The 26,981-nt window shown below is 51.7% G+C and overlaps 4 protein-coding genes across 9 annotated transcripts in view; 2 read left to right on the top strand and 2 right to left on the bottom strand.

Annotated features, from left to right (window-relative positions):
• The window catches only part of ACOX1 (acyl-CoA oxidase 1), a 19,401-nt gene extending 18,888 nt beyond the window's left edge, over positions 1 to 513 (bottom strand). For 2 of the 3 annotated variants that reach the window (XM_035342210.1, XM_035342209.1), the window contains exon 1: positions 132 to 498. In XM_035342210.1, coding sequence (XP_035198101.1) covers positions 132 to 243 — 112 coding nt within the window. In that variant the 5' untranslated portion in view covers positions 244 to 498. Of the gene's footprint in view, positions 1 to 131 lie in introns of all 3 variants that reach the window. The other variant, XM_035342211.1, reaches the window with a different exon arrangement.
• A 46-nt stretch (positions 514 to 559) lies between these two features.
• Positions 560 to 5,571, top strand: TEN1 (TEN1 subunit of CST complex). Of its 2 annotated transcripts, XM_035342215.1 has the most exons (4): positions 560 to 611; positions 2,798 to 2,898; positions 3,010 to 3,167; positions 4,655 to 5,571. In XM_035342215.1, exons 2-4 carry the CDS (start codon positions 2,813 to 2,815, stop codon positions 4,789 to 4,791), a joined length of 381 nt encoding a protein of 126 aa, XP_035198106.1. In that variant the 5' UTR covers positions 560 to 611; positions 2,798 to 2,812; the 3' UTR covers positions 4,792 to 5,571. The 2 variants fall into 2 exon arrangements, with proteins under 2 accessions (XP_035198106.1, XP_035198105.1); XM_035342214.1 differs by lacking the exon at positions 560 to 611 and having other exon boundaries at positions 1,679 to 2,898.
• A 1,621-nt stretch (positions 5,572 to 7,192) lies between these two features.
• CDK3 (cyclin dependent kinase 3) lies at positions 7,193 to 12,273 on the top strand. Its single transcript, XM_035342213.1, has 7 exons — positions 7,193 to 7,525; positions 8,129 to 8,206; positions 8,661 to 8,781; positions 9,333 to 9,503; positions 9,886 to 9,987; positions 10,755 to 10,958; positions 11,355 to 12,273. The coding sequence occupies exons 1-7, from the start codon at positions 7,398 to 7,400 to the stop codon at positions 11,478 to 11,480; spliced, it is 930 nt and encodes a 309-aa protein (XP_035198104.1). The 5' UTR covers positions 7,193 to 7,397; the 3' UTR covers positions 11,481 to 12,273.
• A 3,854-nt stretch (positions 12,274 to 16,127) lies between these two features.
• The window catches only part of EVPL (envoplakin), a 28,727-nt gene continuing 17,873 nt past the window's right edge, over positions 16,128 to 26,981 (bottom strand). For all 3 annotated transcript variants that reach the window (XM_035342116.1, XM_035342114.1, XM_035342113.1), the window contains exons 13-23: positions 26,716 to 26,870; positions 25,383 to 25,480; positions 24,440 to 24,621; positions 23,523 to 23,701; positions 22,948 to 23,086; positions 22,168 to 22,361; positions 21,906 to 22,056; positions 21,389 to 21,472; positions 21,190 to 21,300; positions 20,590 to 20,682; positions 16,128 to 19,748 (exon numbers count right to left, since the gene is read on the bottom strand). In XM_035342116.1, the coding sequence (XP_035198007.1) occupies positions 16,299 to 19,748; positions 20,590 to 20,682; positions 21,190 to 21,300; positions 21,389 to 21,472; positions 21,906 to 22,056; positions 22,168 to 22,361; positions 22,948 to 23,086; positions 23,523 to 23,701; positions 24,440 to 24,621; positions 25,383 to 25,480; positions 26,716 to 26,870 (4,836 nt within the window). In that variant the 3' untranslated portion in view covers positions 16,128 to 16,298. The remainder of the gene's footprint in view (positions 19,749 to 20,589; positions 20,683 to 21,189; positions 21,301 to 21,388; positions 21,473 to 21,905; positions 22,057 to 22,167; positions 22,362 to 22,947; positions 23,087 to 23,522; positions 23,702 to 24,439; positions 24,622 to 25,382; positions 25,481 to 26,715; positions 26,871 to 26,981) is intronic.

Here is a 26,981-nt window from a genome sequence, read left to right as displayed (position 1 = left end):
GACCCCCCCCTCAGCCGCCCCTCCCAAGCCCCCCCCCACCCCCTCCGGCCCCGAGGCCTCCCCCCAAGCCGCCCCCCCCGGCTCCGAGGCTTCCCCCCTCTCCTCACGGCGCCCCTCGGGGCCTCCCTCACCGATCTCCTTGCGGCGCCGGGTGCGCTCGGCGCCGCCGTCCAGGATGTGGGTGAGCAGCTCGGGCTGGAAGGTGGCGGCGGCGCGCTCCCTGCGCAGGTCCGCGTTCATCATCGTGTGGTGGCGGCTCCGCTCCGCTTCGGGTCCGCTCGGGTCGGGTTCGGCTCCGCTCGGGTCCGGTTCGGCCCCGGTTCGGCTCCGTTCGGGTCGTCTCGGTTCAGGTTCGGCTCCGTTCGGCTCCGGTTTGGGTCCGATTCGGCTCCGCTCGTGTCCTCTCGGTTCCGGTTCGGCTCCGCTCGGGTCTTCTCGGTTCAGGTTCGGCTCCCCCCGGCCCAGGTTCGGCTCCTCTGGGCTCGACCCGGCCTGCGCCTGCGTCCGACCCCGGCTCCGCCGGCCCCCGCGTGACGTCACGGCCCGCGACGTCACGCCTCGCCACGTGACCCCACCCCCGGCGTAGTGGGGGGGGGGGGGAGCGGCGGAGCGGGCGGTGAGTGCGGCGCGGCGGGCGTTACACGGGCACGGTGCATTAAATCGGGCTGTAACGGGCACGGTGCGTGCTGTGCACGGGGCTGGGCGTGCGTTCAATCGGGCTGTAACCGTGCATGGTGCAGCTGGGGCTGGGCGTGCAGTAAGTCGTGCTGTAAGCGTACGTGCAGCGTGGTGCACCGCGGCTGGGCGTGCATTAAATCGGGCTGTAATGGGCACGGTGCGTGGTGTGCACGGGGCTGGGCGTGCATTAAGTCGTGCTCTGTATATGCATGCGACATGGTGTGCCCGGGACTTGGGCAGAAATTAAATCGTGCCGTAAATGTGCATGCAACGTGGTGTGCACGGGGCTGCACGTGCATTAAATCCTACTTTAAATGTGCGTGCATGGTGTGCACGGGGCTGCACGTGCATTAAATCTTTAAATGCGCATGCAACACGGTGTACCCAGGGCTGAGCGTGCATTAAATCATACTTTAAATAAGCATGCAGCATGATGTGCCCGGGGCAGGGCATGCACGAAACCGTACTGTAAGTGTGCATGCAACGTGGTGCCCCTGGGGTTAGGCATGCGTTAAATCAAGCTTTATATATGCGTACGACATGGTGTGCCTGGGGCTGGGCATAAATTAAATTGTGCTGTAAATGTGCATGCTTTATATATGCATACGACATGGTGTGCCCAGGGCTGGGCATGCATTAAATCATACTTGAAATAAGCATACAACGTGAGGTGCCTGGGCATGCAATGCACATGTATTCAGTGTGCATACGTGGTGCATCTGGGGCTGGGCATGCACTGAATTGCGCTTTAAGTTGTGCATTAAACCATGCATACATTATTCTGCAGCTGTGGCTGTGCTTGCCTGAAACTGCACTAAATGCACATAAGGCGTTGGATCTGGGACTCAGCATGCCTTGTGAATTAAATGCGCATACAACATTTTGCATTTGAGGCTGAGCATACCTTTAACTGTGCGTTAAATGATGTGCTAAGTTTACATATAACGTGTTGCATCTGAGGCTGGGTGTGCATTAAATAGCACACTGGATGTACGTGTAACTGCTGTATCTTGGCTATGCATTCACTTGTGAATTTGGTAACAGATTGAGCGTGCACATAACATGCTGCATCTGCAGCCAGGCATTTAATAATGAGCCATTTAATTAATCCATTAAGTGCCCATATAGCATACTGCATCTGGACAGGGCACACATTACGTAGTGCCTTGGATAGTGCATCAAGTGTGCAGATAATGTGCTGCACTTGGAGCCAAGCATGCATTAAATGCGCACGTAACGTGCTGCTGCGCAGTGCGTGCAGGATCGCCCTGGGTTTGGTGGCCTCCCACAGCTGGTCTACGGGATGGCAGCGGGGTGTTTTGAGAGGTTACAGCCCCCTGAGCAACGCACGGGGTGGGGAAGAGGCACCGAGTGTTAAAGCTGTGGGGTTGCAGCTCAGCGCGTCCCTGCTGCTGTGGAATCAGTACTGGGGTCCCCCAGCCCCTTGGGAGGCATCACTTGTCTGGTTTGCAGGGGGTGTGGGCAACAACTGGTGTCTTCCCCCAGTGGGGCAGGAAACCAGAGAGAAAAGCATTAAATGGAACACAGAAACCTGCCAAACCCAGAGACTCTGCAAGGGAGAAAGCAGAGAAAATGCCAAAAGAAACCACTATGGGGCACAGCCACGTGCCTGCTCATGGCACAAAATTGTTCTCTGCCTGCAGGATCAGCCAGTGCCAGAATTTCCTATTCTGCAGCATGAGAAGACTCAGAACTATCCCTTAATTCTTGTCGCATGGCACCCTGTCACCACAGCAGCCCGCATTTGCATCCTTCACACTCCCTGAACGTCTCAATCCCTACTTTCCTTCACTCACCATTTTTTCCACTTCCTTAATCTTTATCAACTCATGTGAAATGGGGGGGGAAACCCAGGGGAAACCTGGGGGATCTGGTGGGCTGCCTGTTGCTGTCCCTGTTGGATTGTGGTGGGCGAAGGCAGTCACCCTCTATGCCAGGGGAGGATGCCGCACGCAGGACTCAGCAGGGAAGCTCGGCAGCTCTTGCAGCCCCCTGGCTGGGGGGTAATTGGCACAGAAAGAGTTTTAGGGCAATCTCACCTAGCACTAGGTCATGCTCAGGTTGGCAGGAGCTCAGATCTGCTTCACTACAGGCCCAGCGGTGGTTGCGTGAGATGCTGCCAAGTGCTGGAGTCTACTACTTGCCATGGGAGATCAACAGCTCCGTCCCAGAGGGGGAGGCTCTGAGGACGTTTGGCAGGTGAGAAGCTTACCCCGGATGTCAGGCCTCTCCTTCACTGGCCTGCATCCCCCTGCTTTGTTTGTAATCTCCATCGGACAGCGCTGAGCTTCCTGCATCCATCGCTCCCAGGTTATGCTGCTACGACCTGGCCCGCTCCGAAGCCGTCCTCAGTGCTCAGCACAGCGCAGCCCAGCACCGCGTCTGCGTGGACACCCGACTGGTGGAACCGTTTGAAGCCCAGCTGGGATCTCTCTACATGGTCCTAGGAGAGGCTGAACACAGGGAAGGTAAATGCGCCCAGCGTTTAAACCGTTTAACCGGGTGCACAAGTTGCCCAAGAAAAGGAATGTTGGCATGAACCAGCGGTGCTGGTCCCTTTCCCACCACAGCCGTGGGCTCAGGCACTCGGTGTTGAGAGCTCAATCAGCACCGTCTGCCACCTGTGCAGCCCTTGAAATTGTTTAGCTACCACCTGCTTCAGTGCCTGCATCCACACCATGGCCACAACCCTTACTCTAAGGAGTCCCCACACAGTGCTACAAATTGTACAACGCTGCTTTTGCGCCATCTGCTCGAGGAACCGGTGCCCGTCACTCCTGCTGGTGATTCTTCAGCTCCTTCACACCTCCCTGGGCACACAGTGAGACACAGCATCAGAGGTTAATGCTGGCCAGGGCAGCCTCAGCCCGTGCCACTGCCTCTGGTCACACAAAGTGCCTAATTCAGGGCAGGAGCAGCCTGTCTCTCCTTGCTGACCGCAAGAAGAGCCACGTTGTCTTGGTGAAAACCTGGTGCTCTGGCACAGATTTCTTTAGAAGGCAGAAGTGCCTTAGCAGCACAACCGAGCTTGCGAAACCTGTACTAAAGCATTCTGGCTCCGCTGCCATCAGATCAGGTCGGCTTTGCTCCGTGACTGATTGCAGCAACACCTCCCTGCGAGCTGGCTGGGTCGGTCCTTGCCATCCTTGAAAGGCTCTAATTATACCCCTGCTCTCAGAGATGGGGCATGAGGAACACGGGCAGGCTTTGTCACGCAGGGCACTCTGTTGTCACCCTGTTGCCCTTTCCTGGGGTGCCCTGAGTGTTATTCCAGCTGCACAGTGCTTTGCCTGGGGAGTGGATCAGGGCTGGGCCACGGGGTTGTGAAGCAAATCCTGAGAGTTGTCTTGGCCACACCTGGTATCAAGCATCCACATTTGTGCCCTCGAAACCCTTGGTGGCATGTGGAAAGCCACACTGCACCTGGCTTCTGGTGTGTCACCTGCTAAGCCTCTGCTGCAAAATTCCTTCAGAAAGACTTGTTGTTTTGGTTGTCACCACTTAGGAGTGAGCTGGCCCCATTTTGCAGGCGTGGAAGGGGAGGACCAAGAGGCAGCACTGAGCCTCTTTAAGCCCAGCTTTGTTCTGTCCTCTTCTTGCCTGCACAAAGGCGTTCACAGGTGGGCTTAGACCCAACCCTGATGCTTTTTAGACAGAGAAAACCAAAACTGCACAATCCAGCCACATGGTAGATGGATGCTGTGTGGCCACTGAGGGCAGCGCAGCGTCAGCCACCAACATTTGGCAGCCAAAAAGGCAGAGGGAAGTGTATCACTGAATTAACGTGCACTCGGGTCTGCAGTGGCATTCAGCTGGACTTGTCTTCCTGCAAGGTCTTGGGCCATGGTTATTTGGCCACCTGGAGCCAGATGCTGTTAGAACGAACCTCTCTGTGTGCCCCCAAGCTGCTGCATCTGTTTTTCCTCCTTCAGAAGCTTCCCGTTTATATTCCTAGGTGAGAATCCCGTGATAAAAGCCCGGATACTGACCTGCGTGGAAGGGATGAACGCGCCCTTGCTGGAACGGGCCATACAGGAGCAGAGGAAGTACTTCAGCGAGCGGCAGCAGCAGATGGGAACGGACGCATCCTGACGGCAGCTCCGAGCCATGCCATGTGCTGGTCCCCACCACGGCCACCTGGTAGCACTGCCATTTGCAACAAACATCTTGAAAGTGTTTTTAGAAGCTGGGATCGAAACAACTGTTTTTTTGCCATGGCAGAGAGAAGTCAGTAAGCAGGGGAACATGTGAAGACTGTGAATCAGTATGTAGTTGCGGAGCTGCCAGCCTGTGCCAGGTGTCATCACTGAAAATAGCTCTGGGAGGCAGGTTTGTTGTTTAAGAGGGTGGGTAAGGAATGAGCATGTGATTTACAACAGTCCTTTTGTAACACAGGGCTTAGAGAAGTCAGAAAAAGGCAAAGTATATGAAACTGGAGTTAAACACCTGTGCACACCCACACACACACTACCAAGGTGCAGCAGATAGAAGGTAAAGGGCATTAGTGCAAAGTTCATTAACCCTGCATGGCTGTGGGTCCATGAGCACACACGTGTGTTGGGTTGCAGTGACTCAGCTGCCAGAGGAGCGTTCCTGGCAAAACACTCAGGTCTGGACTGAACAACAAAGGAAGAAGAAGGGCAAGGAGTCACTATTTTCAATAGCACTTACCTCTACAGAGGTTCAGGAGCTCATGTTCAAGGCAGGTTGTTGACTTTAGCTCTAAAATAAATATTTGCAGTGCCTGGAGAACCACCACTTTACTTTCTTCCTTGACACAATTAAGTTTAGGAAACCTTAAACCACTAATTTTGGAAGCATCTAAAGGTTTTGATTGATATGTTCTTAAATAAAGATGAAAAGAGAATGTGACCTGTCTTTTATTGATTAAAAAACTCTTTCTTGCTAAGACAAATGCATTAGGCCCTGCAGAAACACCACAGATGATGTAAGAAAATTTAGCAAAACGCAATTTTCCTCCTACTACTAAGTACTGGGTGTGTAAGGAAGCACTTGGTTTTGAAAAAGTTGCACGAAGAGGAGCTGAAATTACATCAGAGCCACTCTGGTTTAAGAACACGGTGCTAGGCCCACCCAGCAGAATTAAACAGTCAATAAAAAGACAGAAAAATCACTAATGTGAGATGAGAATAAAATGCTAGTGCATGCAAGAAGACTTTCCTGTGCAATGGGAACTGCTGGACCTGGAGTAAGTTTGGGCTGTGGTTCTCTGTAACTCAGCCACCTTCAGCCTTTCCTGTTTTTTGCTGGTGAAGTGTTCAGAAAATAAGTGCTGAAGCCATATAGCTCACAGAAGCAGATCAAAATGGAACAGATACTGGCAAAGTCCCATTTTACCAGCAGGCCTGATTCAAGATCCTGAGATTGCTCAATAATTACAGTGCTTGCGATAATCTTTAATCATAGTTTAGCCTTCTGTTTTTCTTCATTCAGTTACCGAGCTCTGAGATCCCTGCCTCTGCACACTGCCTGTTCAGCCCAAGTCCAAAAACATAAGAGGCAAGATTTCACTCTGTTTTTGTAAGAGGCAATGATTAGTTTGTCATGATGTGTTTATACTTCATCACCTGTCTGTTCTCCTGTCTTCCTCCCTACGCTTAAGTTTTATCCAAATTGCCAGGTCTGCCACAGAATTGGGAATATTCAAGATACCCGGTTCTTAAGAGTGTTAAGGGGAAAAAAAAAAAAAAAAAAAAAAAAAAAAAGGAAAAAAAAAGGAAAAAAAAAAAAGGAGAGGAAATGTGGCAGTGCCTTGAGATGCAGATGTGAATGCAAACTCAAACTTCACAACCCACAAGAGAAGCCACACAGGAGCTTGCCTTGGACATGAAAATCCATAGGGAGCTGGGGCCCAGCTCTGCTAGCCACTTTGGTTCTTCCAAATCAGCAAAATCAGAATCAGTTTTAAGGTATTCTGAGCTGTTGGCTCAGCAAAGTCCTAAATCAGTCCTGTTTAAATCACCTAAAAGTGCTGCGGACACATGGAGCCAGTGGGCTGCTGTGTCCTGCTGTGCCCACCCCAAGACATACTGCCCCAAATTCTGGAAGAAGGCAGACCTGGATCTCTGTGGCTCTACCTTTTGTGGTGTCTCGATGTGTAATATTTTTTAATCTTGTCTTCTGCCAGCTGGCAAGTCAATAATTAATCCACCCCCTACAAGGGCATCTTCCAAAAGGCTGACCAAGCAGTGCAGCCCACAGTGTTAAGGGACAATTGCACAAGACAAAGAAAATAAGACATTTGTGCCACATGTTTGCCCTGAGCATGTTCCAGGGAGCCCTAATTACACACCACATCCCCTTTACACCAGGCACTGTACCAACAGAGCTGGAGAGCTTCTCTTGGCCCCGTGCAGCCTTTTCCACAGACCCCAGATGCCACTTTGCATAGGTTTTACTCAATTTTTGCTTTAACCAATACATCTCACAGCCTCAACGCAAGTAGGTGGCCCTGGGCAGTCACTGAAGGGCTCAGGGGCTTTTTTTTGGGCCTGCCTGGCAGCCCCACAACCCAGGCAGCCCTGCCTGCTGGTGGCTGTCCCCACCCACAGCTGGTTCCTGGGCAGCAGGGAAGGAAAGCAGACACTTTGTGTTCCTGCACCTCATTTCCCCTCCTTTTTCCTCCCCCTTGGAAAACAGTGCCAGCTGCCCCCTGCTGCAGCCAGGAGGCCAAGGCCATGGAGAACCTCCAGCAGGTGTTCCAGAAGGTGGAGAAGATCGGGGAGGGCACCTATGGCGTGGTGTACAAGGCTCGCAACAAGCGCACAGGGCAGCTGGTGGCCCTCAAGAAGATCCGCTTAGACTCGTGAGTGGGGCCAAGCCCTGTCCCCAGGGACACCATGGCCCAGCCCAGCAGGGGAGTGAGCAGGAGGGCCCTGAGCACAGCCCAGCGTCCAAAATGGTGCTAGAAGCTCAAAAAAAGCCTGACATGAGGGAAGAATTCTCTCCAGGCTGACATGAGCACAGTTAGGGCCCAGCCCTAGCATCACGGCCCAGGGCTAGGGAGGCAGCCACCATTTTGGGATGCAGCCTCTCCCTCAGCAGAGCGGTGCTGAGGCCTGGAGAGGCTCAGCACCCAGCAAAGTTGATCTGAGTGGGGACTGAGTACATAAAAGCTTATCCCTGGTCCTCTGGGTTGGCCCTGGGCTGTTTCTGCACTGAGGGGTGTCACTGCAGATAGGCAGCCATGGTGGACTGCACCCCATGACTGTCCTCTCCCTCACTGCCCCCATGGCTCTATTTCCCCCCAGCTCATGCTCTGTTCCAACGCAAAGCTGGGGTGCCCAGTATGAGACCCTTCCCTGGACCCACAATAGGGCACAGTGTTAGGGAAAAGGGAAATAGCACCCTGCCAGGCTGCAGGGTCCAGCTGTGGGACAGGGTGCCCTACAGTCCACCTTTACCACAGGGAAACAGAGGGTGTCCCCAGCACAGCCATCAGAGAAATCTCACTGCTGAAGGAACTGAAGCACCCCAACATAGTCAGGTAAGAGCCACACAAACCCTCCCCATCAGCTCACTGACCAGCTTCTGCTCATCAACACAATCAGCTCCAGATCAAGCAGCAAGAGGGGCCTTCCAGTCCTTCACTGACTACACAAAAAGAAGCAAAACAAACAAACAAAACAAAGCATGCAGGAATCGCTTCTGCTTCCTTACTGTACAGCAATAGCTCACAACATTACTGCTTCACCAACGCAACCTGGTTTAAACTACTACTACCCCTCATCCTGCGTGCTGCTTTTATACTAACTCACTGCTCTGCCCCAGAGGGCTCTCAAAACAGATGCACCTGTGGGAGGGAGGAGGGATGTTTAGGAATTGGCAAAGGTCTGGAGGAGAAGGTCACCCCAGGTGCCTTGTAAGAGGCTGTAACATCCCTGTATAGCATGGATTCCCACACAAAGGTATTGAAGGGAGTGCTTGCACTTCTCTTGCAGGCTCCTAGATGTCGTGCACAGCCACAAGAAGCTGTATTTGGTATTTGAATATCTCAATCAGGACCTGAAGAAATACATAGACTCCTCCCAAACTGGAGAGTTTCCTTTAAGCTTGGTCAAGGTACAGTGCAGAAAGAGTGTGTGCTAATAGGCCCGCAAAATAGGCCCACAAGAGTGTGTGTCCTTGCTGCCTTCTGCTGGTCAGAGCCAGCACTGAGCTGCTTTTAGCCAGACTGCACTGGGAAGAGATTCAGCCTTGGCTGGAGTCATTCAGCCTGTCAGATCTCTGACACTACAGCTGGGAAACCTCCTGGTGCTATTGCTCAGGGCATTTGTTTCCCAACTGTTTCCAGGCTCTCCAGCCCATCTCATTGTTTAATAAACTGTTGATATGAGGATAACAGAGGAATCTATTGCTAATTGCTTTTGTATGGAGTAATGGATGAGTGGAAGGGACTGCCACTGTTTGAACTGGAATGTCTCTGTCCCCGTACAGAGGGGGAGCAGTTTGTGTGCATCTCTGGGTAGTAGCCTGCAAGCCTGGTGTTGTGTTATAGCAAGGTCATATTTCCCATTCAGGCTGATGAACAATCCAAAGTGTGTTGGTTCACACGACCAAACCTTTGGAATGGTTTCAGTTGTGGCCTTGTCTAAAATCTCTTCTCTCCTCAGAACTACCTTTTCCAGCTGCTGCAGGGTGTGAGCTTTTGCCACTCGCACAGAGTCATCCACAGGGACTTGAAGCCACAGAACTTGCTCATCAATGAAGCAGGAGCCATCAAGCTGGCTGATTTTGGTCTGGCAAGAGCATTTGGAGTTCCCTTGCGGACATACACTCACGAGGTACTGTTGAGACTCTCTGCCATCTGAGAGCACTCTCCACAATCTGTAATGGGTGAGGAGCACAAGTGACTTCATCCACAGCTGTGCCAAAACACTTGCTTTTAACCTACCTGCAGCTAAGGGGTTATCTTGTGTTCCCGGTGTGCTGAGTGCTTCTATCCCAGCCTGCCTGCAAGCTGGGTTCCCACCTTCTCTGCATAGGGTATAGTTTTTCTAGTGACCTGCTGAAAAACAATCTGTTAATCCTAGTCATGCTTTCACCAAGGTGTCTGCTAATTAGGCAGGGCCTTAGCACACTCTGATTTGTACAGCCACTGCAACACAACTCAGAAAAGACAATTCCATGCCTCTACACAAAGCCTGTTTGTTGGTTCCTTACCAGGTGGTGACTTTGTGGTACCGAGCCCCTGAAATACTCCTGGGATGCAAATACTATTCAACTGCTGTGGATATCTGGAGTATCGGCTGCATCTTTGCAGAAATGGTAGTATGGGTTTAAATGGTGTCTTTAATGAGCGGGGAGGACGCAGCTGCAACGGGAAGTGGAAAAGGAGGCGCAGGATGCAGAAAATACTGTGGGCCCACCCTGTGTTGGGGTGTGTATTATGGAAACTCCACCCTGAGGGTTAGCTGGTCATTAACTGAACACTCGGAAGGAAATCTGCTGGCTCTAGGGGCTTGGCAGAAGGCAAAGCAGCCTCTGTAGACCAATTGCAGCATCATTATGTGGCAGTATCAGACTTCAGTCTTGCCGCTGCAGCATTCTGAACCTGGGAGATGACTCTCTTGCAGGTGACTCCCAGCAGCCTGCAGAGAACTAGCACTTCAGAACATGGCACAGCATTGCTCTGTTTGGGTCTCCTAGGTGCCCATAGTCTGCTTTGAAGAGCTCAACATCCCTGCAGTGAGACAACACTGCCCCTAGCTCCCAAAACCTGTGAGGTGCAGATCAGCAGAGCCTGGGCAAGTAGGTGGGGAGGGTGCTAGCCTGCAACAGAAAATGGTAGGCAACTGGAGATGAAGAGGGATAAAGGTCTGGTTGAGAGAGAGAGAGGCAGCCTCAGAAGTATGAGTCCACAGAGGGGAGCTGGAGACAAGCCCTGCTGAGTTTCCCAGCCACTGCCTAAACTGTCCTGGTCTGCAGACAGCAGTTTGCAGAAGGAAATAGGACACAAAGCTAATAGAAAGTTGGGAACTGGCTGCTTTTTTTTGTTTTTTCTCTTTTTTAGTTTTTTTTTTTTTTTGCCCCAGGTGACCAGGAAGGCCCTGTTTCCAGGGGACTCTGAGATTGATCAGCTCTTCAGGATCTTTCGCACCCTGGGTACTCCCACTGAGGCAACCTGGCCTGGGGTGACACAGCTGCCTGACTACAAGGGGGACTTTCCTCGGTGGAGAAGGAAAGAGATGAAGGAAATCGTTCCCAACTTAGATCGAGATGGCAGAGACTTACTGGCAGTGAGTGAGGGTTCCTAACAAGACCTGAAGAGACAGGACCCTATCAAACTGGGCAAAAAATAGAGGTAGTTGGGACTGACCTACCTTGAAGTACGTTAGCTGATTTGGCTCTAATGTTCATCCTTGCCATTGCAGAAAGACCAAATCATGGAACAGAGCTCAGTGCTGGCTCTGAAATAGGGCTGTCAGTGTAGGTTCCCCTAAGACACCACTGCACAGAGGGTCAGAAAGGCCCTGTAGTGTAACACCCATGGTAACTTCAGCTGTGGGTTACTCCAGAAGCCCAGAGAAGGGAAAAGGCAGGAACAACATCTGCATTTGGGCCCAGCCATGTCCAGGTGCAAACAATCATTTGGCTTTTAATCTCCTAAACCTGGTGGGTTTTTCTCTTGGCAGCAATTGCTCCTGTATGACCCCAGCAAGCGCATCTCAGCCAAGGCAGCCCTCAGTCACCAGTACTTCTTCCGGAAAAGCCCGCAGAGCACTGAAGAGCAACGTGTGATGCAAAGACACTACAGATGAAGTGACACAGCTCTCCCCATGCACTTGCACCCCTGGGTAGCAGTGCAGATATGGTCTGGGGCACTTAGGGGACTAGCTGGGACTCAGGGCCTCACTTCTGAGGAGCCCCAAGGGGAACATTCTTGCGTTTAGAGACTCTCAGCCTGTTGCTGGAGGAAGATTTGCCTAGGTTATGGCCAGTAGAGCTGTTTTGAAGAGGTCATGTGGAAAGGTGGGGTTACTTATCAACATAAAACACTGACATGTAAGTGATAGAGCATACTTGTCCTTCATTAGCCAGCAAGCTAAGGTGACACACAATGTTCTGGAGCATCACCAGCTCTTACTAAAGGTCTGACGGTGGCAGTTCCTGACACCAGGGTGTGCTGGAGCTCCACCGTCGGTAGGACATTGCTGATCTGCTCAGCCCTTTGTTGCTGTTAACAAGAACCAGGTTTGTCAGCATTAGACTCGTTGTTTAAGTTGAGCTGTTTAATAGAGCTAACATTCTGCTGTTTTGCAAGCTGAGGAGTGCTGTAAGGTATCTGAATTTGTGCTTTAGCTGGGACTGAGAAGCCAGAAGATCCAGTTAGCGTAAAGCACTTGCTGCATGTGGTTGGAAACAGTGACTGCTGAAACACCAGCTTTCCATCATCGGTCCAGATGTAATGCTGGTTCCTTTGCTTTATTGTCTTGGAAAAGTTTTTGACTTCAAGTGTTTGGAGAATTATAACTAACTTTTAATGTGTTTTTGACATCTGAGGTTTTTTTTTCCAATACAGAAAAAAATAAAGGCTTGTCATTTGTTCAGAAACAGCAGTGTTTATTGCTTGGCTCAGCCCGTCAGGCTAGTGACGCAGGACAAGCTGGCTGGTCCTTTTTTTTTTTTTTTTTTCCACAGACCTCTTCTCCCCTCATCATCTCCTGCACTCTTTCTTTTATTCTTTCCAGCTCACATCCTTGGCAGGTGCAGAGATGTGCTCTCAATTCTGTTGGGGAACAAGGGGCTGATGGTTCTTCAGCCCAGTGCTGTCTCAGTACAATAAGATGGGATTTCTTTCCATCAGTGCTTGCCGCAGACCAGTTCAGAGTTAGGTCCTACTTATTTAAATACTCGAGACAGATCTTTAACTTTGGGAAGCCAAAGTTCCGAAACTTCTGTTTTTCATGCTTGTGCACATGCAGCCCCCTAAAACCTGTGAGCCTAGTTGCTGATTTCAGCACAACCTGACAGCTCACAAAAGCCAGAACATTCTTAAAGCTTAGTAACAGCTACACAATGAGGTGAAGGAGAGAGGCTGCTGCACATCTCAGCTGCAGCATAAACCCCTCACCACATATGAGACAGCAGAAACCTTTAGACTTCTCCCACAGAAAATCCCCTCTCGGCCCAAAACCTGCCTGTCTGAAGCCAAACTCTGTTAACCTTTGGCTTGCTCCTTCTTCCCACCTGAGACAAGGCAGCAGGTGGCTCTGCTTAATTCCCAACATCAAAAAGACCTCTGTCATCTCTACTGAAGCAGCCACCCCATACACACCCCCAAGAGCAACACCCAGGGAGCTGTTGCTCACCTCCCTCTGGCCCTGCCCTGCCGCCTGGCTGCATTTCCCCTGCAGGTTCAGCAGCCGCCAGGACCTGGGTAGTTCTCTTGCATCTGCAATTTGCACAAATTAGGTTTTGGGGAGGGTTGCTTTGCTTTTGAAGCTGTTGTTAGGAGTCGTGCTGGAGTGCCTGCCTGGAAAAAGGTGTGCTGCTCATGCTAGGGAGGCACGATTTTCTGATCCAGCAGGGAAAAGCAGGCAGCTGGGCTCTCCCAGCAGGAAAACTGAAGTCCTGCTGTGCTCCTGCAGCATCTCTTGTCCTTTGTATGATACCACCCAGCTTTCAGGGGCACGTTTGAGAGACCTGGATGAATTCTGCCATGGGAATCATTTCCCTGCCTTTACATACATGTTTTAAAGTCAAATCATTTTGTACAGACAATGCTCCATTGTTTGCTCTCTGCAAACACATGCTCATGTTGTACCTAACAATTTGCAGAAGTGTTGGCTTGCTTTCTTTTTTATTTTATTTTAAGACCAACGTTAGGAAATAAACTCCAAGGGCATTCAGGCAGTCCAGAACTATAACTAAAAATACTGTGGCTCATCTAGCCCAACCAAATGAAGCAACATGCTGAATTTCAGACATTTATGACCCAACCCCACTGTCAGCAAAGGGAACTAACAACAGCTGTGTTGAAATAACTGCTCTGGGAACGCCACGATCCAACCCCATCATCCTGTGCCTGAGAAGGGAGGAAAAGCACTACCTTAGCAGCTCATGGCCCTGCCAGACGGCTGGGCTCTGGGAAAGCCCCCCGGCTGCGTGGTACTTGCTACGGACACATCAGGAGGATACGATGCGAGTGGCTTTCTGCAGATAAGGACCGCTTGATAGCGAAGACGAGGATTTTGTTTTGTTTTTCCAGAAACAAGAGGCCGACCAGCCATCCAAGGGAGACTGCTCAGCCAGCTAGACCGCTCAGCCAGCTAATCGTCTCTTAACATCTTCACCCAGCCGTGGATAAATACCTATTATCCCCATCACGCAGCCAGGGAGCGCATTATCCAAAATGATCAACCGACTGCTTAATTACCAGAACTCCAAATCCCTTAGTTACACAGCATTCCCTAAAACTATTTAAACAGCACTTCAGGAAAGAGTCACCACGTAACCGTCAGGCTGCTTTAAAAACAAGCAGGGCTTTATCTCATTTGCAAGGGGAGCAGTGAGGAAGGAGGGCAGCCCTACAGCCCAGCACCCTGCCCCATGGGTAGGCTGGCAGCAAACTCACGTTTCTGGCAGCGCTCGGTGGAGATGGATCCTCCCTGCCTTCAGCCAAGGGGTGCGAAGCCAAAGCACAACAAGGTTGCTCCCAGCGGATTTGGAAAGGATCCATCGGTGTGCGGGGCTGTAAGGGTTTTGGGGGCTGTGGTTGGTGTGCTGCTGGCACTGGTCCACGGCTCCGTGGGTGGGACGTGATCCTTACCTGGCCTCAGTCCTGTGCTCCGAGGGGCTCGCTGTGGCAGGGTTTCTCTCCTGATGTGTCCCGTGGTCCACCACAGCCCAGCCCCAGCCCCTGGCCCAGACAGGGCAGAAGGTAATGCACAGTGCCCCGTGTGCTGGCAGCGCTCTGCCAAGAGGGAAGGGGCTGGGAACAGCCGCTCTGGGGTGCGTGCCATGGCTCTCCCCATTGTAAACCAACAAACGTCCCTGTATTGATCATGCCAGTTGAGACAGGCCACAGACACCAGCCACAGTGACAACGAACGCTGACGCTGCAGGGCATAAGACAGAGTCTGTGCTGCTCTTTGACTGGAAATTTGGCATTTTCTTTGCTGGACTCGGTTTTTTAACCGAACACTGCCTACCAGCAGGAAGGCAGCAAGACTGTGTGATGAGTTTGCCAGCATGGGAAGAGCTTCTGGGAACCCAGACTCCAAATCCCAGGAAATACAGGATATGCTGCTGCTCTGATGGAGGAAGAAGGGGAAGGATATCTCTACTGATATTGATTTTGGATTGCGTTGAATTGCCCCAGCAGCATCAGCTAAAAGAACCCTTACTGGAGGTGAGAGCACCCCATGTCAGTAACAAGTCTTTTTTTTATTATTATTTTTATTTTTTTCCCCTCATCCCACAAAGCCAGGGGACTCTCCAGAACAAGGCAGAGTCTAGGGAAGAACAGTTCACCTCTCATCTCAACAGGGGCATGTGGGAGATGGGACTTGCTTATTGCAGCAAGGGCTGAGCATTGCAAGTGACAGAGTGAAAGCTCACCTTGAAAAAATAAAAATAGCAAATGCAGATTTTCAGGTATTGCTGGGCGGATCCCACAGCCAAGGGCTGCAGAAAGCAGTTTCCATCACTGTGGATTGCAAGCATCAGCAGTCTGCCACTGAAGGTCACTCCTTCCCTTGCAACACATCTGCCTCTGCATGGGTGCAGGACAAGCCCCAGAAACACCTACTTCAATGGGGTTTGGTTTTGCTCGAGGCATGGCTTCATCTGTCAGCAGCTCAGTGAACCAGCCCCAGTCATCCTACAACCAACACCGTCACTGGCCCGCAGCCAGAGAGGCACCAGGGACAGGCAGCAGGAGGGGATGTGGGGTCTTCTCCATTGGGTAGTTGCCTGCACTAGTTGTCGATCAAAATAAAGTGGAACTGCACCCTTTGGTGAACAAGTCCCAATTTTGGAGGTGTCCAAATGACCAGGGAGCAAAGTCCTATTGGTTTGCAGTTTGAAAGGCAAATATAGCAAAATCTTTAAAAAATATGGACTCACAAAAAAATTTAGGGTGAGACTGGGGGAGCACAGGGCAGCGAACCCTCTATAGATGGGACCGCAGGGCACAAGACTGCACAGGGGTGCCAGCCTTACCTTCAGCCACTTGGCAGCCTCGGGCTGCAGAGAGAACACAGCCACAGAAACACACTTACTACGTTTATTGCATGCAGAAGAATGACCCAACCTGAAAACACTCTGCCTCTCCCCCCCTTTCTGGGCACAACCACGTTAAACCTACTGCCAGAAGAAGTTCTTGCAAGCAAACCCCCTCTGCAGTCACAGCATCACCTCGGGGCGGTGGGGACCCCGCGTGCTCAGCTCCTTCCCCGATCACGTTTTTCTTCCTCGCACGGCCAAGCTGCGCTGGGAAGCAGGGATAGCTAAGACAGAAGAGTATGCAGCCCTAAATGCTAGACGCTCTGTTCCCGTGATCGCTGCTGTGGGGAGAGGTGTTTTGAAGGGATGAACTCCAGAAGGAACCGGGTCCAGCGCTCGCCTGAATCCATTCAGTGCCTGAACCGTGAGAGCTTGGGGGAGCGGCTCGCCTGGTGGTAGGGCTGGTAGCCCTCCGAGGCGGCCGGGAGCAGCAGGAGGCTGCCAAGCGAATCCTTCTGGCAGAGAGCCATGGCCTCCTTGTAGTTTATCTTCTCCTTTGTGATGGGGTCAATGAGATCTTTTTCGTAGTTGGACTCATCCTGGAGCCTGTTGGCCAGGTCGCCTGTTATCATCCCTGTCTGGGCGGCTTCCAGCACGGGGATGCGACCGGTTTTCTTGGGATCAATGAGTCCTCCAGTTAGGTGCTGGACCTCCAAGTAGGGGAAAGCGCTGTCCCGGGTCATCCATCCCTTCTGGACCGCTTCCCCCACGGACAGCCTTCGCTTGGTCACCGGGTCCTCAATCCCCGTGAAGGCTTTCTGGGCGTTGAGCAGTCTCTGCATGTAGGTCCTGTCGATCAGCCCCCTCTCGATTGCCTTGTGGACTGACAACCGGTCCCGAGAGATGAGGTCTATGATGCCCCCCGTGGCAGCCTGGGCTTCCAGGAGCTTCTGAGCTGTCATAGGATCAAGCAGCTTCTTCGCCACAGCGGTCTTGATGTTGTACTTGGTGTCAGTGGTGGTGTCGTACACCCCGGCGATGGGGCATGTGTCATCACAGAAGCCCTTCTGCGAGGGTGAAGGGAAGAAGTTTTGGGTTTGGTGGGTGGTGGGTGACTGGAGCGGGGATTTGGAGATGATGGAGCCGATAGAAAGGGATGATGGAGGCTTAGATTCTCCAGCCACCAGCAAGGCGAATTCAGAGATGGGAATCTTGCCGTCCCGGTACAGCTGGTACTCCTCCTTGGTGATCCTCCTCAGCCTTAGCGCATCGTCGATGGAGTACTGCTTCCCGCTTTTCTTGTCTAGGAGAACCGAGACCTCCCCGTTCGGTCCCAGGGTGGTGACTTCCTCCCAGTCACACTCCAACTCCTGCAGCTGGATGTACTGGCCTCTGTCTATGATACCTCTCTTATAGGCTTCGTAAGGGGACATATCCTTCCCCGTCTCAGGGTCCAATATGGAGATCTTGGTGGAGAGGTTCGTCTCTCTCATCTGGGTCTCATGATTTATTTCTTCCCGACTGACCCTTGACTGGAGATCTCGGATGAACCTCTCCTTGTTGTAGATCTGGTCCTTCTCCCTCAGGATGTCTGCCTCCAGCAGGGAAAACTCATGCTCCAGCTGCTTCTTCTTCTGCCTGTCGCTCTCAGTCCGTTGGTTGAGCAGTTTGGACTCCTCCCTCAGGAAAAGGACTTTCTGCTGTTTCTGTCTCTCCAGCTCCCGCAGTTCGCTCTCCAGGTTGGCTCTCTCCTGGATGGCCAGGTTCCTGGCCTTCTGCAGCTCCGTCTCCTCGCGAGCCCATGTCCTCTTCATGCCTTCAGCTCTCTCAATCTTCTCCCTGAGCCTCCGCACCTCCTCTTCAGCCTTTTGCTTGGCCCCTCTCTCCCTGCTCAGCAGCTCCCAGATGCGTGCGCGTTCACTCTCCAGTGCTCTGTCCTTCTCCACTCGAATCACCTCCTTGTAGATGGTCTTCTCCTGGGATTTTGTTTTCTGCAGGACGTCAATTTGCATCTGCAGGTTCTTGCATTCTCTCTGCAAGTTCAGCACCTCCATCTTCTCGTGGTCCAGCTCCAGGCGCAGGTTGCTGGCAGACTGTTCGAGGACTGGGTCCTTCTCCAGCTTCAGCACTTCTTCCATAATGATCTTTTCTTGCACCGGGGCTGGGCTCTCCTCCAGCTCCTTTATCCTCAAGGTAATTTGCCTCATATCTTTTTCCAGCGCAAGCCTCTTGCTTCGATCCTCCTGAAAGCTGAGCAGCTTCTCTTGCTCTTCCACCAGCGCACGAAGCTGTTGCACATCACGTTCCATACGGCGCCTGTTGCTCACCTCCTCATCCAGGCTCCGGCTCAGCCTGTTGTGCTCATCTCGGAGCTTTGGATCCTTTTGAGTCAGAATCACCTCTTGGACGATGACCTTTTCCTCTGGCTTCCTCCTCTCCAGGAGCATGTATTTATTCTGCAGGTCATAGATAGCGTCCTCTGCAGCTCTCCTCTTTTGGGACATGTTACGTACTTCTTGGCGGAGGCGGTCAGCTTCTTTTTCCAAGAGTGGATCATTCTCATATCGGATGACTTCCTTGTTGACCAGCTTGGTTTCCACCTTGGATCTCTCCCTCTTCCACTCATCCCTTTCACCCTGCAGCCTAATGAGCTGCTCTTGGGTCCTGCCGTTGGTGTTTACTAGTTCATTCAGCTGCTCTTTTAGCCTGTCGATTTCTCTAAGAATTTCTGGACTCTTCTCATGTTTCACCACCTCCTCTATAACCTCCTTCAGCTCCACCACTGGCTTCTGTGACCTGAGGACATTGAGCTCTGCTAAGGCCTCTTCCACTTCACTGTCAATCTTTGTCCTTTTCAGAGTGACTTCCTGCAGCTCTCTTTTCAGGTGAGCAATTTCCTTCTCCGTTTCAGGATCCACCATGAAAATCTCGTTGACCCTCTCTTTAACTTCTACCCTTGGTTTTTGCTTCTCTGCAATACTGTACTGGCTTTGCAGCTCTCCCAGCTCACCTGTAAGCATTAAATTCTTGCTCCTCTCTTCTTCAATTAGGTTTTTAAGCTTGGTAGACTCTTTCAATAACTCTGGGTCCTGCTCTACCTGCTTTACCTCCTTCACGATAATTTTGGGTTCTGCTATTTCAATTAGTCTTTCCACCTCCGCAATCTTATTCTTCACCTTCACTATTGCTTCCTCTGCAGACTTCCTTTTGAAGGATTCCTCATCAATTTGTAGCTGCAGGGTCCTAACGGACTTCAGCATTTCTGGGTTTTTCTCCAGTTTGATCAGCTCCTTCACCACCACTTTCTCTCGGATGTTGGGCTGCTTTCGCTCTAGCTGATGCAGCTCTCTCTTACGCTGCTCGAGTTCAGAAGCAGCAGCCAAGCTTTCCTCCTGGAGACGCTTGATCTCCTGGCGGAGACTGGCTGCTTGACTATCCAGGCTTGGATCTTTTTCAATTTTGGTTATCTCTTTGGTGAGGAGCTGGGCAGGAATGGCCTTCTTCTCATTTTCCATCTGCGCAAGCTTCTGGTTCATCGCTTCAATGTCTTCTTGCAGGCTCAGCCTCTTTTTGCCTTCTTCTTCAATCTGCTGTGTCATCTTAGACAGGTTGCTCTCCAGCTGTGGGTCTCTGTAGTATTCTACCACCTCCTTTTCTTCCACTCTTTCAACAGGCCTCTGAGTCTTCAACATTAGCAGCTTGCTCCTGTGTTCCTCCAGGTCCTCTTCTATCTTGGCCACTTTTCTCCTTTCCTCCTCCAGCTGCGTTTTCAGCCCCTCAGATTCCCTGCTCGACGTGGCTTTGTTTTCAGATTGCTGGGTTTGCTCATGTACAACCTGAATGTCCTCATGCACTTCCTTCTGCAAGGAGAAAACAAAAAAGAATTTAAACAAAAATAATAGCCAGGGAAACCAAGTCACTCTCTGAATCAAGCACGGAAGCCTTTTTTATGACAAGACATGGCAGGAGGCGGAACCGGTATGGAAACCCGACAGCCTCCAGATGAGGCTGTTTGTAAATGACAGATGAGGACACATTCACACCATCTCAAGCAACTGACGTCTTAAAGAGTTTCCACCTGTCAGGGAGATGCTGCAGCAGCCCACAGTGGTGCTTTGTGCTGCCTTGGAGCTGCAGGAGGATAACCTGGCCAGTTCGTGCTGTGCAGCGTGGTGATGGTAACAGCACAGAGCTCCCCCGTTTAATCTTCTGTCCTTCACGAGCACACTGAATGGAAGCCATCTAGACTGGAGAACTTCCCTACCAGTGAATCAAGCCCTAGAAAGGCATAAACTGCCTGGAAGCGATTCAGAGGTGTGTGAGCACTAAGTTCCAGCCACATTCACAGATGAATCTGAAATTCTCAGCCCATGAATGTTGAATAGGCATGTCTGAAAACAGGAGTTAAGATTCCTAACTTAAGGTTTTTTTTTTCCTAGCAAAACCTACAGCTTCACTAAAGAGTTGAGGGCCCACAGAAGTGACGAATGTCACAAGCTGAGATCAGCATCAGTGAAACTCTTGTTAGTTGTAGTCTTTACTCACAGTCGTTTCCATCCCTATCTTGCTTAACACCCAGATGTGGAGATCTGGAGAGGGGTGGGGAGATCCCAGGCTGAGCAGATAGTGACAGCTTTGGAAAGATCATTTCCAGCCCCAATTTAGTGTACCCCAACCCTGCCACAAGCTCTTAGCTGGTACCTTCTCAACAATCTTCTTGGCAAACTCCAGCCAGTGGAGCCGCTGTTTATTTTCTGCTGCCAGCTCCATGTAGAGCTTGGTTACATCATTTTCCTGAAAAAGAAACAGCTGTGAGAACCTCGTCCCACTCACCCTAACACAGCCCTCTTGGATGCTTTTCATTCCCTTTTTATTTGAATACCAAGTTATACCCAAATCTCAGGAGATATACAGCAAAACAGCAATGATCTACGTTATTCTTGTTGATTCCAAACATAGAGAATGTGTAAATAAAAGGGTTTGGAGGGGACCATCAAATTTGTGTTCATCGAGAGATGCCTGTGCAAGCCCACACACCTACACTGTAACATTTATCTTCACGCACAGTATAGTAAGAAGGCATCATCAGCAACCTCAGCCAAAGGTACCAGAAACATCCCTAATTCTGGATCTCATTTGCTGCTTTGCCCCACAGACAAAGAAAATGCTGATGACATTTGTCCTTGGACTTAGCATCATGATCTGCTGTGGCTGTAAGAGTGGATTAAGGCCTTGCAGAACACACAGGGCTTGGGTAAGGGGCTAGAAAATATTTTCCATGCCTTTATCTTAACATTTTACCTGGGCCTGGATGCTTTCTTGCAGTGGGGTCACACGCAGCCTCTTTGCAGCGAAGTCTGTCAGGGTAGGGTCCAGAGAAGAGCTGTATTTGCCTGCTTGGAGTTCATAGTCCTGTTCACAGCAGAAACAGAAGAATCAGCTGGGATCTCTCAGGTGAGATGGGAATAAGGGAGCACTACATGGGAAAACCCAACCATACATTGAGTGTGGCCTGCACATTCCGGGACAGTCTGACCACTGCGTTCTTCTCGGGCTCCTTGCTTTCGATCTCCTCCACCAGCCTCTGCAGGAGAGATTCGTGATGTTAAGAATAGGTTGGAATAGCAGCCAGAGACCCCCACATCTCATCACCTGAGCTTGTCAGCTTAGGATCTGCTCAAGGAGAGAAAGATGCAGTGCCCGGGTGCAACATCTCAGCCCCAGGTAGCATTTTAGATGCTATCTTTCAGGAGCTGAGTGTGCCCTCTCTGTGCAGAGGGTATCAACCTTGGGGTGACTGCCACAGATGAGAACACCAGCGCTGTAAATGAACACAGCTGGGCAAGATAAATCATCTGTGTGCTGCAAGCCGTTGTCTCTTTATTCCAGTTCATTCGCTGAGATAGGTGCAACACACAGCTAGGAGCTGGTTGGTAGCACTTGGAGTGCCATTAACAAAAGCAAACTCCTCCCGTGCTTGTAATGTTACAGGCTGGGGTGCTTGCCCTGGAACACACCTTCTGTGCCTGCAGCTTGTAATTGATCTGGCTTGGCCCATCCGTGGTCTTCACTTGGTGCTTGGGTAGGTTGTTCATCCAGAACATCAGGTTCTCGTTGGAGTTTTGGAACTGCTGGTAGGTGAGGCTGATATTTCGGAGGGTCTTCTCTCTGCATAGCACAGAGGTGAGCACGAACATTAATGGCAAGAGTAAAGATTCACGTGCAGGTTCCTAAAAAGACACAATGGTGAATTTCACCACCAATGGTAGTGTTCCTCACCGCTGGTCCAGCTGGTCTGCCACGGCATGGTAGCGATCGTTGAGGAGCTGCACCTCCCGCTTCTGCCGGGGCAGGTCAGGGCAGTACTCCTGGAAGTTGTTCTGCACAGCGCTGCAGCTGTGCTCAGCGTCCTTCAGCCCCCGGTTGAGCTTCAGCACACACTCCTCTTGGGCCACCAGGTCCCGTTTCATCTTCTGCAGGGGAACAAGACGCCTCCAGGTTTGCACCCGTCAGTGCCCCAAACACCTCCTTAGCACCATCCCTAAGCATGCAGCTCTTAGGGGCTAGCCAGGCTCTCCAAGACACACAACATGGAAGAGATGGAGCAGTGAGGCTTAGTCAATAAAGAAGACGGGAAGCAAGGTGGGTTGGACAGAGCATGGAGCAGAAGGGAGAAGTTTGGGGGAAGGTAAAAAAGGGTCACTGCAAGTCAAGGGTGAGAGCTAATGATGGAGCAGGGAGATTGGGAGCAGGAAAGGAACAGAATGGGTATGGGGCAAAGCAATGGACAACACACAGCAGAAAGGGCCGGCAGGTTAGATGCTAAGGGGTTCATAGTGGATTTTAAGGACCACAAAGGTAATCTGGGAGGGGCAGAGCTTTTTGCAGTGAAGTGATGGTAGGTCAGCCTACAAAACCAACACAGAGCTTTCTGGGACTAAATCTTTAGAAGGGGTCCATCACCAGTGCCTCAGCATGCTCAAAGTCCAGCTCTCCCCAGAAGTGCTAGCTGAGCTCACCGATCTCCCCTCCCTAACAAAGGGCCCGACGTTCCCCTACCTGCAGGTCATTGGCCCGATCCTGCAGGGCATTGGGGGACGCAGGAATGATGCTATCCTGAGCCAGCTTGGCCTCAAATGTGCTGATGATCTTGTCTGTGTTCTCAATCTGAGTTTCCAGGTTCAGGGCAGCCTTAGCCCTGGGGAAGGAAAAAGTGACACACGGTTAGCTACAGAAGACCTCTTTTATTCCCCTCTTCTCTCTGATTCTGCATATTTAAGCTTATTTAATAACAAAGCTCCTGCAGCATGGCAGGGAACAAGCAATATGTGCTCACAACGCTCTGCTGCCCGCACAGATGCGTTGCACTTCCCTGCACACAGCAGGGCTGGGACACGCACCTGTTGTGGTGGGCTTTCCATGCCCAGGGGGAGACTGACCACACATTACACAGAAAAAATCTCATGGGGATGCCTCTGATGATAGATGAAAGCTTCCCAACCTCCCCTGGGCTGGATGGGCTGCAGCCAATGCCCACACAGACCACGTGCATTTTCTCTCGAGGCCTTGTGTTGACACATCTGCACGGCATCTCGCTCCCCTCATCCCCGCCAGGCCTTGCCACCACCACTCACTTCTCGTTGTACAGGCTGGAGAGCATATTGACATCGCTGTACTTGCTCCTGAGGGCATTCAACGTGACAGGCAGCTGGGAGGCCGAGGTGCTGGTGGGTTTCTTGGAAAGGAAGGTCTCACACTCCTTCTGCAAGGCATCTTTGGCTGCCCCCAGGGTCTCAAGTCTCTTTGTTGTTTCCTGGCACATCAGATGGGAGCAGAGTCACCCAACGTAGTCATAACAGGGCTCTTGCGAAAAGGTGTCTCCCTCAGGGGTAGATTTTGCTGTGGGGCTAAGGGTGCGGTAGAGCCCTCTCATGGGGTGCCATCCCTCGGGGCACAGCCCCAGCCAGACGGTGGCTGTCTGGGGATGGCAGGGTGCGGGGAAGAAAGGTGGAAGAGAACTACCTGCCTGAGCCCATCCTTCTGCCAGGGATGGGTAAATCCCCATGGACAAAGATTCAACACATTGAACTACTACAGACCAGACCTTCTCCCAGAGAAAAGGAAGGGGGCTCCAGGGCACTGTGTATTTTCCTGTGTCCTTCACATCTCCCAGGCTGTATTCCCTATCAGGTGGCCCTTGGATTAATTCCTTCTATCCTGTTGCCTTTCATGCTACAGACTTGAGTGAATGGTGACAGCCTCCCCATGGCAAGGTTGAGAACTTCCCAACACTGGCTGGGTCCACTGCTCTGACACAAACGGGACATCCTGCTACAGAGCTGAGCCAAGGGAAGAGATCACATTCCTCTAGGGTCTGCCTTAACCAGCCCCACTCCAAGGGCTCAAGACAGCCTGAAACTCCTGCAACTGCAGCAAGGTTTTCTCCCCCAAAAGCACCAGCCATGTAATCCCCCTGCCAGCTCTGTTTTTGGGTACCGGTTATGGTGCTACCATACTCATCCTGCTCCAGCCTGCCCGCTGCAGCACCCACCTGCTGGTGTTTGATCCTCCTGGCAAGGTCGTCTGTGGGGTCGCTGTAGCTCACTGGAGACCTCACTCGGTTCAGGACCTCCTTCTCCACCTGGCCCAGGTCCTTGTCAACACGATCCAGGCTACCGAGAAGCTGATCGGCTTGGGGATCATCCTGGACTACTGGGGGGCTCGTGGACAGAGCTGCAGTGAGAGACAGCTTGGGTTAAGTCCCTTTTCTCATCTGCCAGCCCGGTCTTAGTACACAGTCCTTTCCCCCAAGCTCTCCCAAACATGGTGCCCAAAGCCCCAACAACTTCTGACAGCCCTGCTGCAAAGCTCTGCCCTGTGTGGCTGCAGCTCTGAAACACACAGGGGCTTATTCTGAGAGTGGGGGGTTACGCAGCCGTAAATGATTCAGTTAACTTTTCCAGCTCACAGAGCATGATGCAGATCTGTGTGCCTGCCTGTGGCAAAGGCTTGGGAAAATGGCTTTCCCTCTGCATTGACCAGCCAGAGCTCACGTCCAAAGTGGGGACAAGGATGGCCACGTGCTGCCATGCAGACAGTCCCTTCAGTGGGAGATTTGGATCTGCAGCTGTAGGAATAACACAGCTCCCAGGGGTTGGGGTTTAGCCATTGCTACCTCCTTATTGCACACCCCGCAGCTAGTGAGAAGAAGTCAGGGACCCAGACCCCAAAGATTTAAGTAAGACTTCTGGCTAGGCACATCCCCACCTATCCCTAAATACTCTGCAATTATTGATAGTATGAAGGTCAGTCTCAGGGGTTTGGAATAGCCACTGGAAGCTGAAGTGAATCCCCAAGACCAGGCAGTGAGCCCTTGGCAGCACCACGACTTGGGTTACCCCTTCCCCGCTCTTTTCAGGATGTAAGGCATCCTAACGCCGACCCGCAGGCTGCCAGCCAGCTCTGCAGCAGGCTCGGCCCACGAGCAGACGTACCCTGCTGGCTGGGCTGCACCGTCTCCTTGTGGCTGCGTCTCAGGGTGCTCTGAACCGCTGCTCGCTTCTGCTTCACCGCGCTCAGCTCCCCCTCCAGCCTGCAAGCAAGGAGAAGCCACATCAGCCGGCAGCTTGGGAAACCACGACACGGGGCAAGCCCCAGCAGAGCCTGACTCTGGAGCTTGCAGCCTTTTGCAGCTCAGAGAGATCCCTCAAGAAAGGGGAAAGCAACAAGAGCTGGTCTGATTAGCTAATTTCTCCCAGCAGAGCCAGTGTTTCCCAGCTCTCGCCAGAAGCTAACAAAGCTGGAAATTTAGTCCACATCTCTGCAGCGCTTTGCAGGAAGCAAGCACAGGAGCTGCTTCTGTGGCTGCTGATCTGGAAGTCCGAGTCTCACCTAGCTGTGGTCAGATGAGCCCCTGCAGAACTCCATGCAGAGGGACTGAGGATGTGAAATAAGACAAAGACAAATGTTTGGTTTTTTTTTGCAGGAAGAGAAGTAAACACTGGGAAATGAAGCAAGGTGCCAGGTGCAGCCTGAAAAGGACAGGAGCTTCAGGGCAATACCTGCAGAGCCGATAGCTAGGAGGATGTTGCAAAGTTGTCCTTTTCGGTTTTAAAACAGGCATGAAGTCCATAAATCCAAAGAATTCAGTAACATGGGATGTGTGAAGAAGGATTTTTGCTCAGCAAGAGCAACACAACGCAATAGTCATGCCTGCATGCCTTGGGAACAAAACTCCCATCACGGGCATGCCCAGTGATGCTGGATTCGGGCTGTGGGCAAAGTTTTGGCAGCACATGAGCAGTGCTGGTTTATCTAAGCACCTGGGGACATGATAAAAATGGAATGCCAAAAGCTCATTGCATTATCCCCCCGTCTGTGGGAACCTCAGAAACCGACTGAGCAAACAGGCAGCGAAGTGCACGGTGGTTCGAGGAATGTTTTCCAGTCTCCAGCTGGGGCTGGTGAAGAGGAGATAGCACAGATAATTCCGTCCTGTTTGGCAAGTCCCAAGCTCCAGACTGATTCTGCAATGAATTTAGTCAAACCTATGCAAGTCACATGTTTGGGTGAAGAAATCAAGCCCGTCTGCCAGAAAGCTCTTTGACAGCAAGATCTGTACAGTGTGCAATGCTGATGAAGGGTGGCAGGAAAATGGGCAAGGCAGGGGGCACAGGGAACAAGCCTTCTGCAACGGTATTTTATATGAGCTCATCAATGGCTCTGTTCCCAGCTGCCATTTGTCTGCAGTTTAGGCAGTCAGGTTGGCAATGACCGAGGAGCAAGCCTGAATGTCTCTCTGGGTCAGGCTCTCCATGACAGACTCACCTGTTGACCTTGTCAATGGACTCGGGGTCTGGTGGAGGGATGGAGAAACAAGCAGCAGGTGCCTCCTGGATCACGCCAGTGCTGCTCTGCACCACCCACATCTCAGGGTTGCTGTTGTCCTTCAGAATGTACTTGTCACCTCTGGTCAGCTGCACCTGGGACAGACACAAAACCCAAAGGCTTGGCTTTCCAGTGCTAGCCCAGGTCCTCCTGCCATGGGAGGAAGATCTGGAGCACTCAGAGAAGAATCTGGATGCCTGACACTT

The sequence above is a fragment of the Oxyura jamaicensis genome, chromosome 18, assembly GCF_011077185.1.
Source record: "Oxyura jamaicensis isolate SHBP4307 breed ruddy duck chromosome 18, BPBGC_Ojam_1.0, whole genome shotgun sequence".
NCBI lineage: Eukaryota > Metazoa > Chordata > Aves > Anseriformes > Anatidae > Oxyura > Oxyura jamaicensis.
The sequence above is the reverse complement of the archived record's forward strand: the minus strand, read 5'-3'. Positions and strand labels throughout refer to the sequence as shown.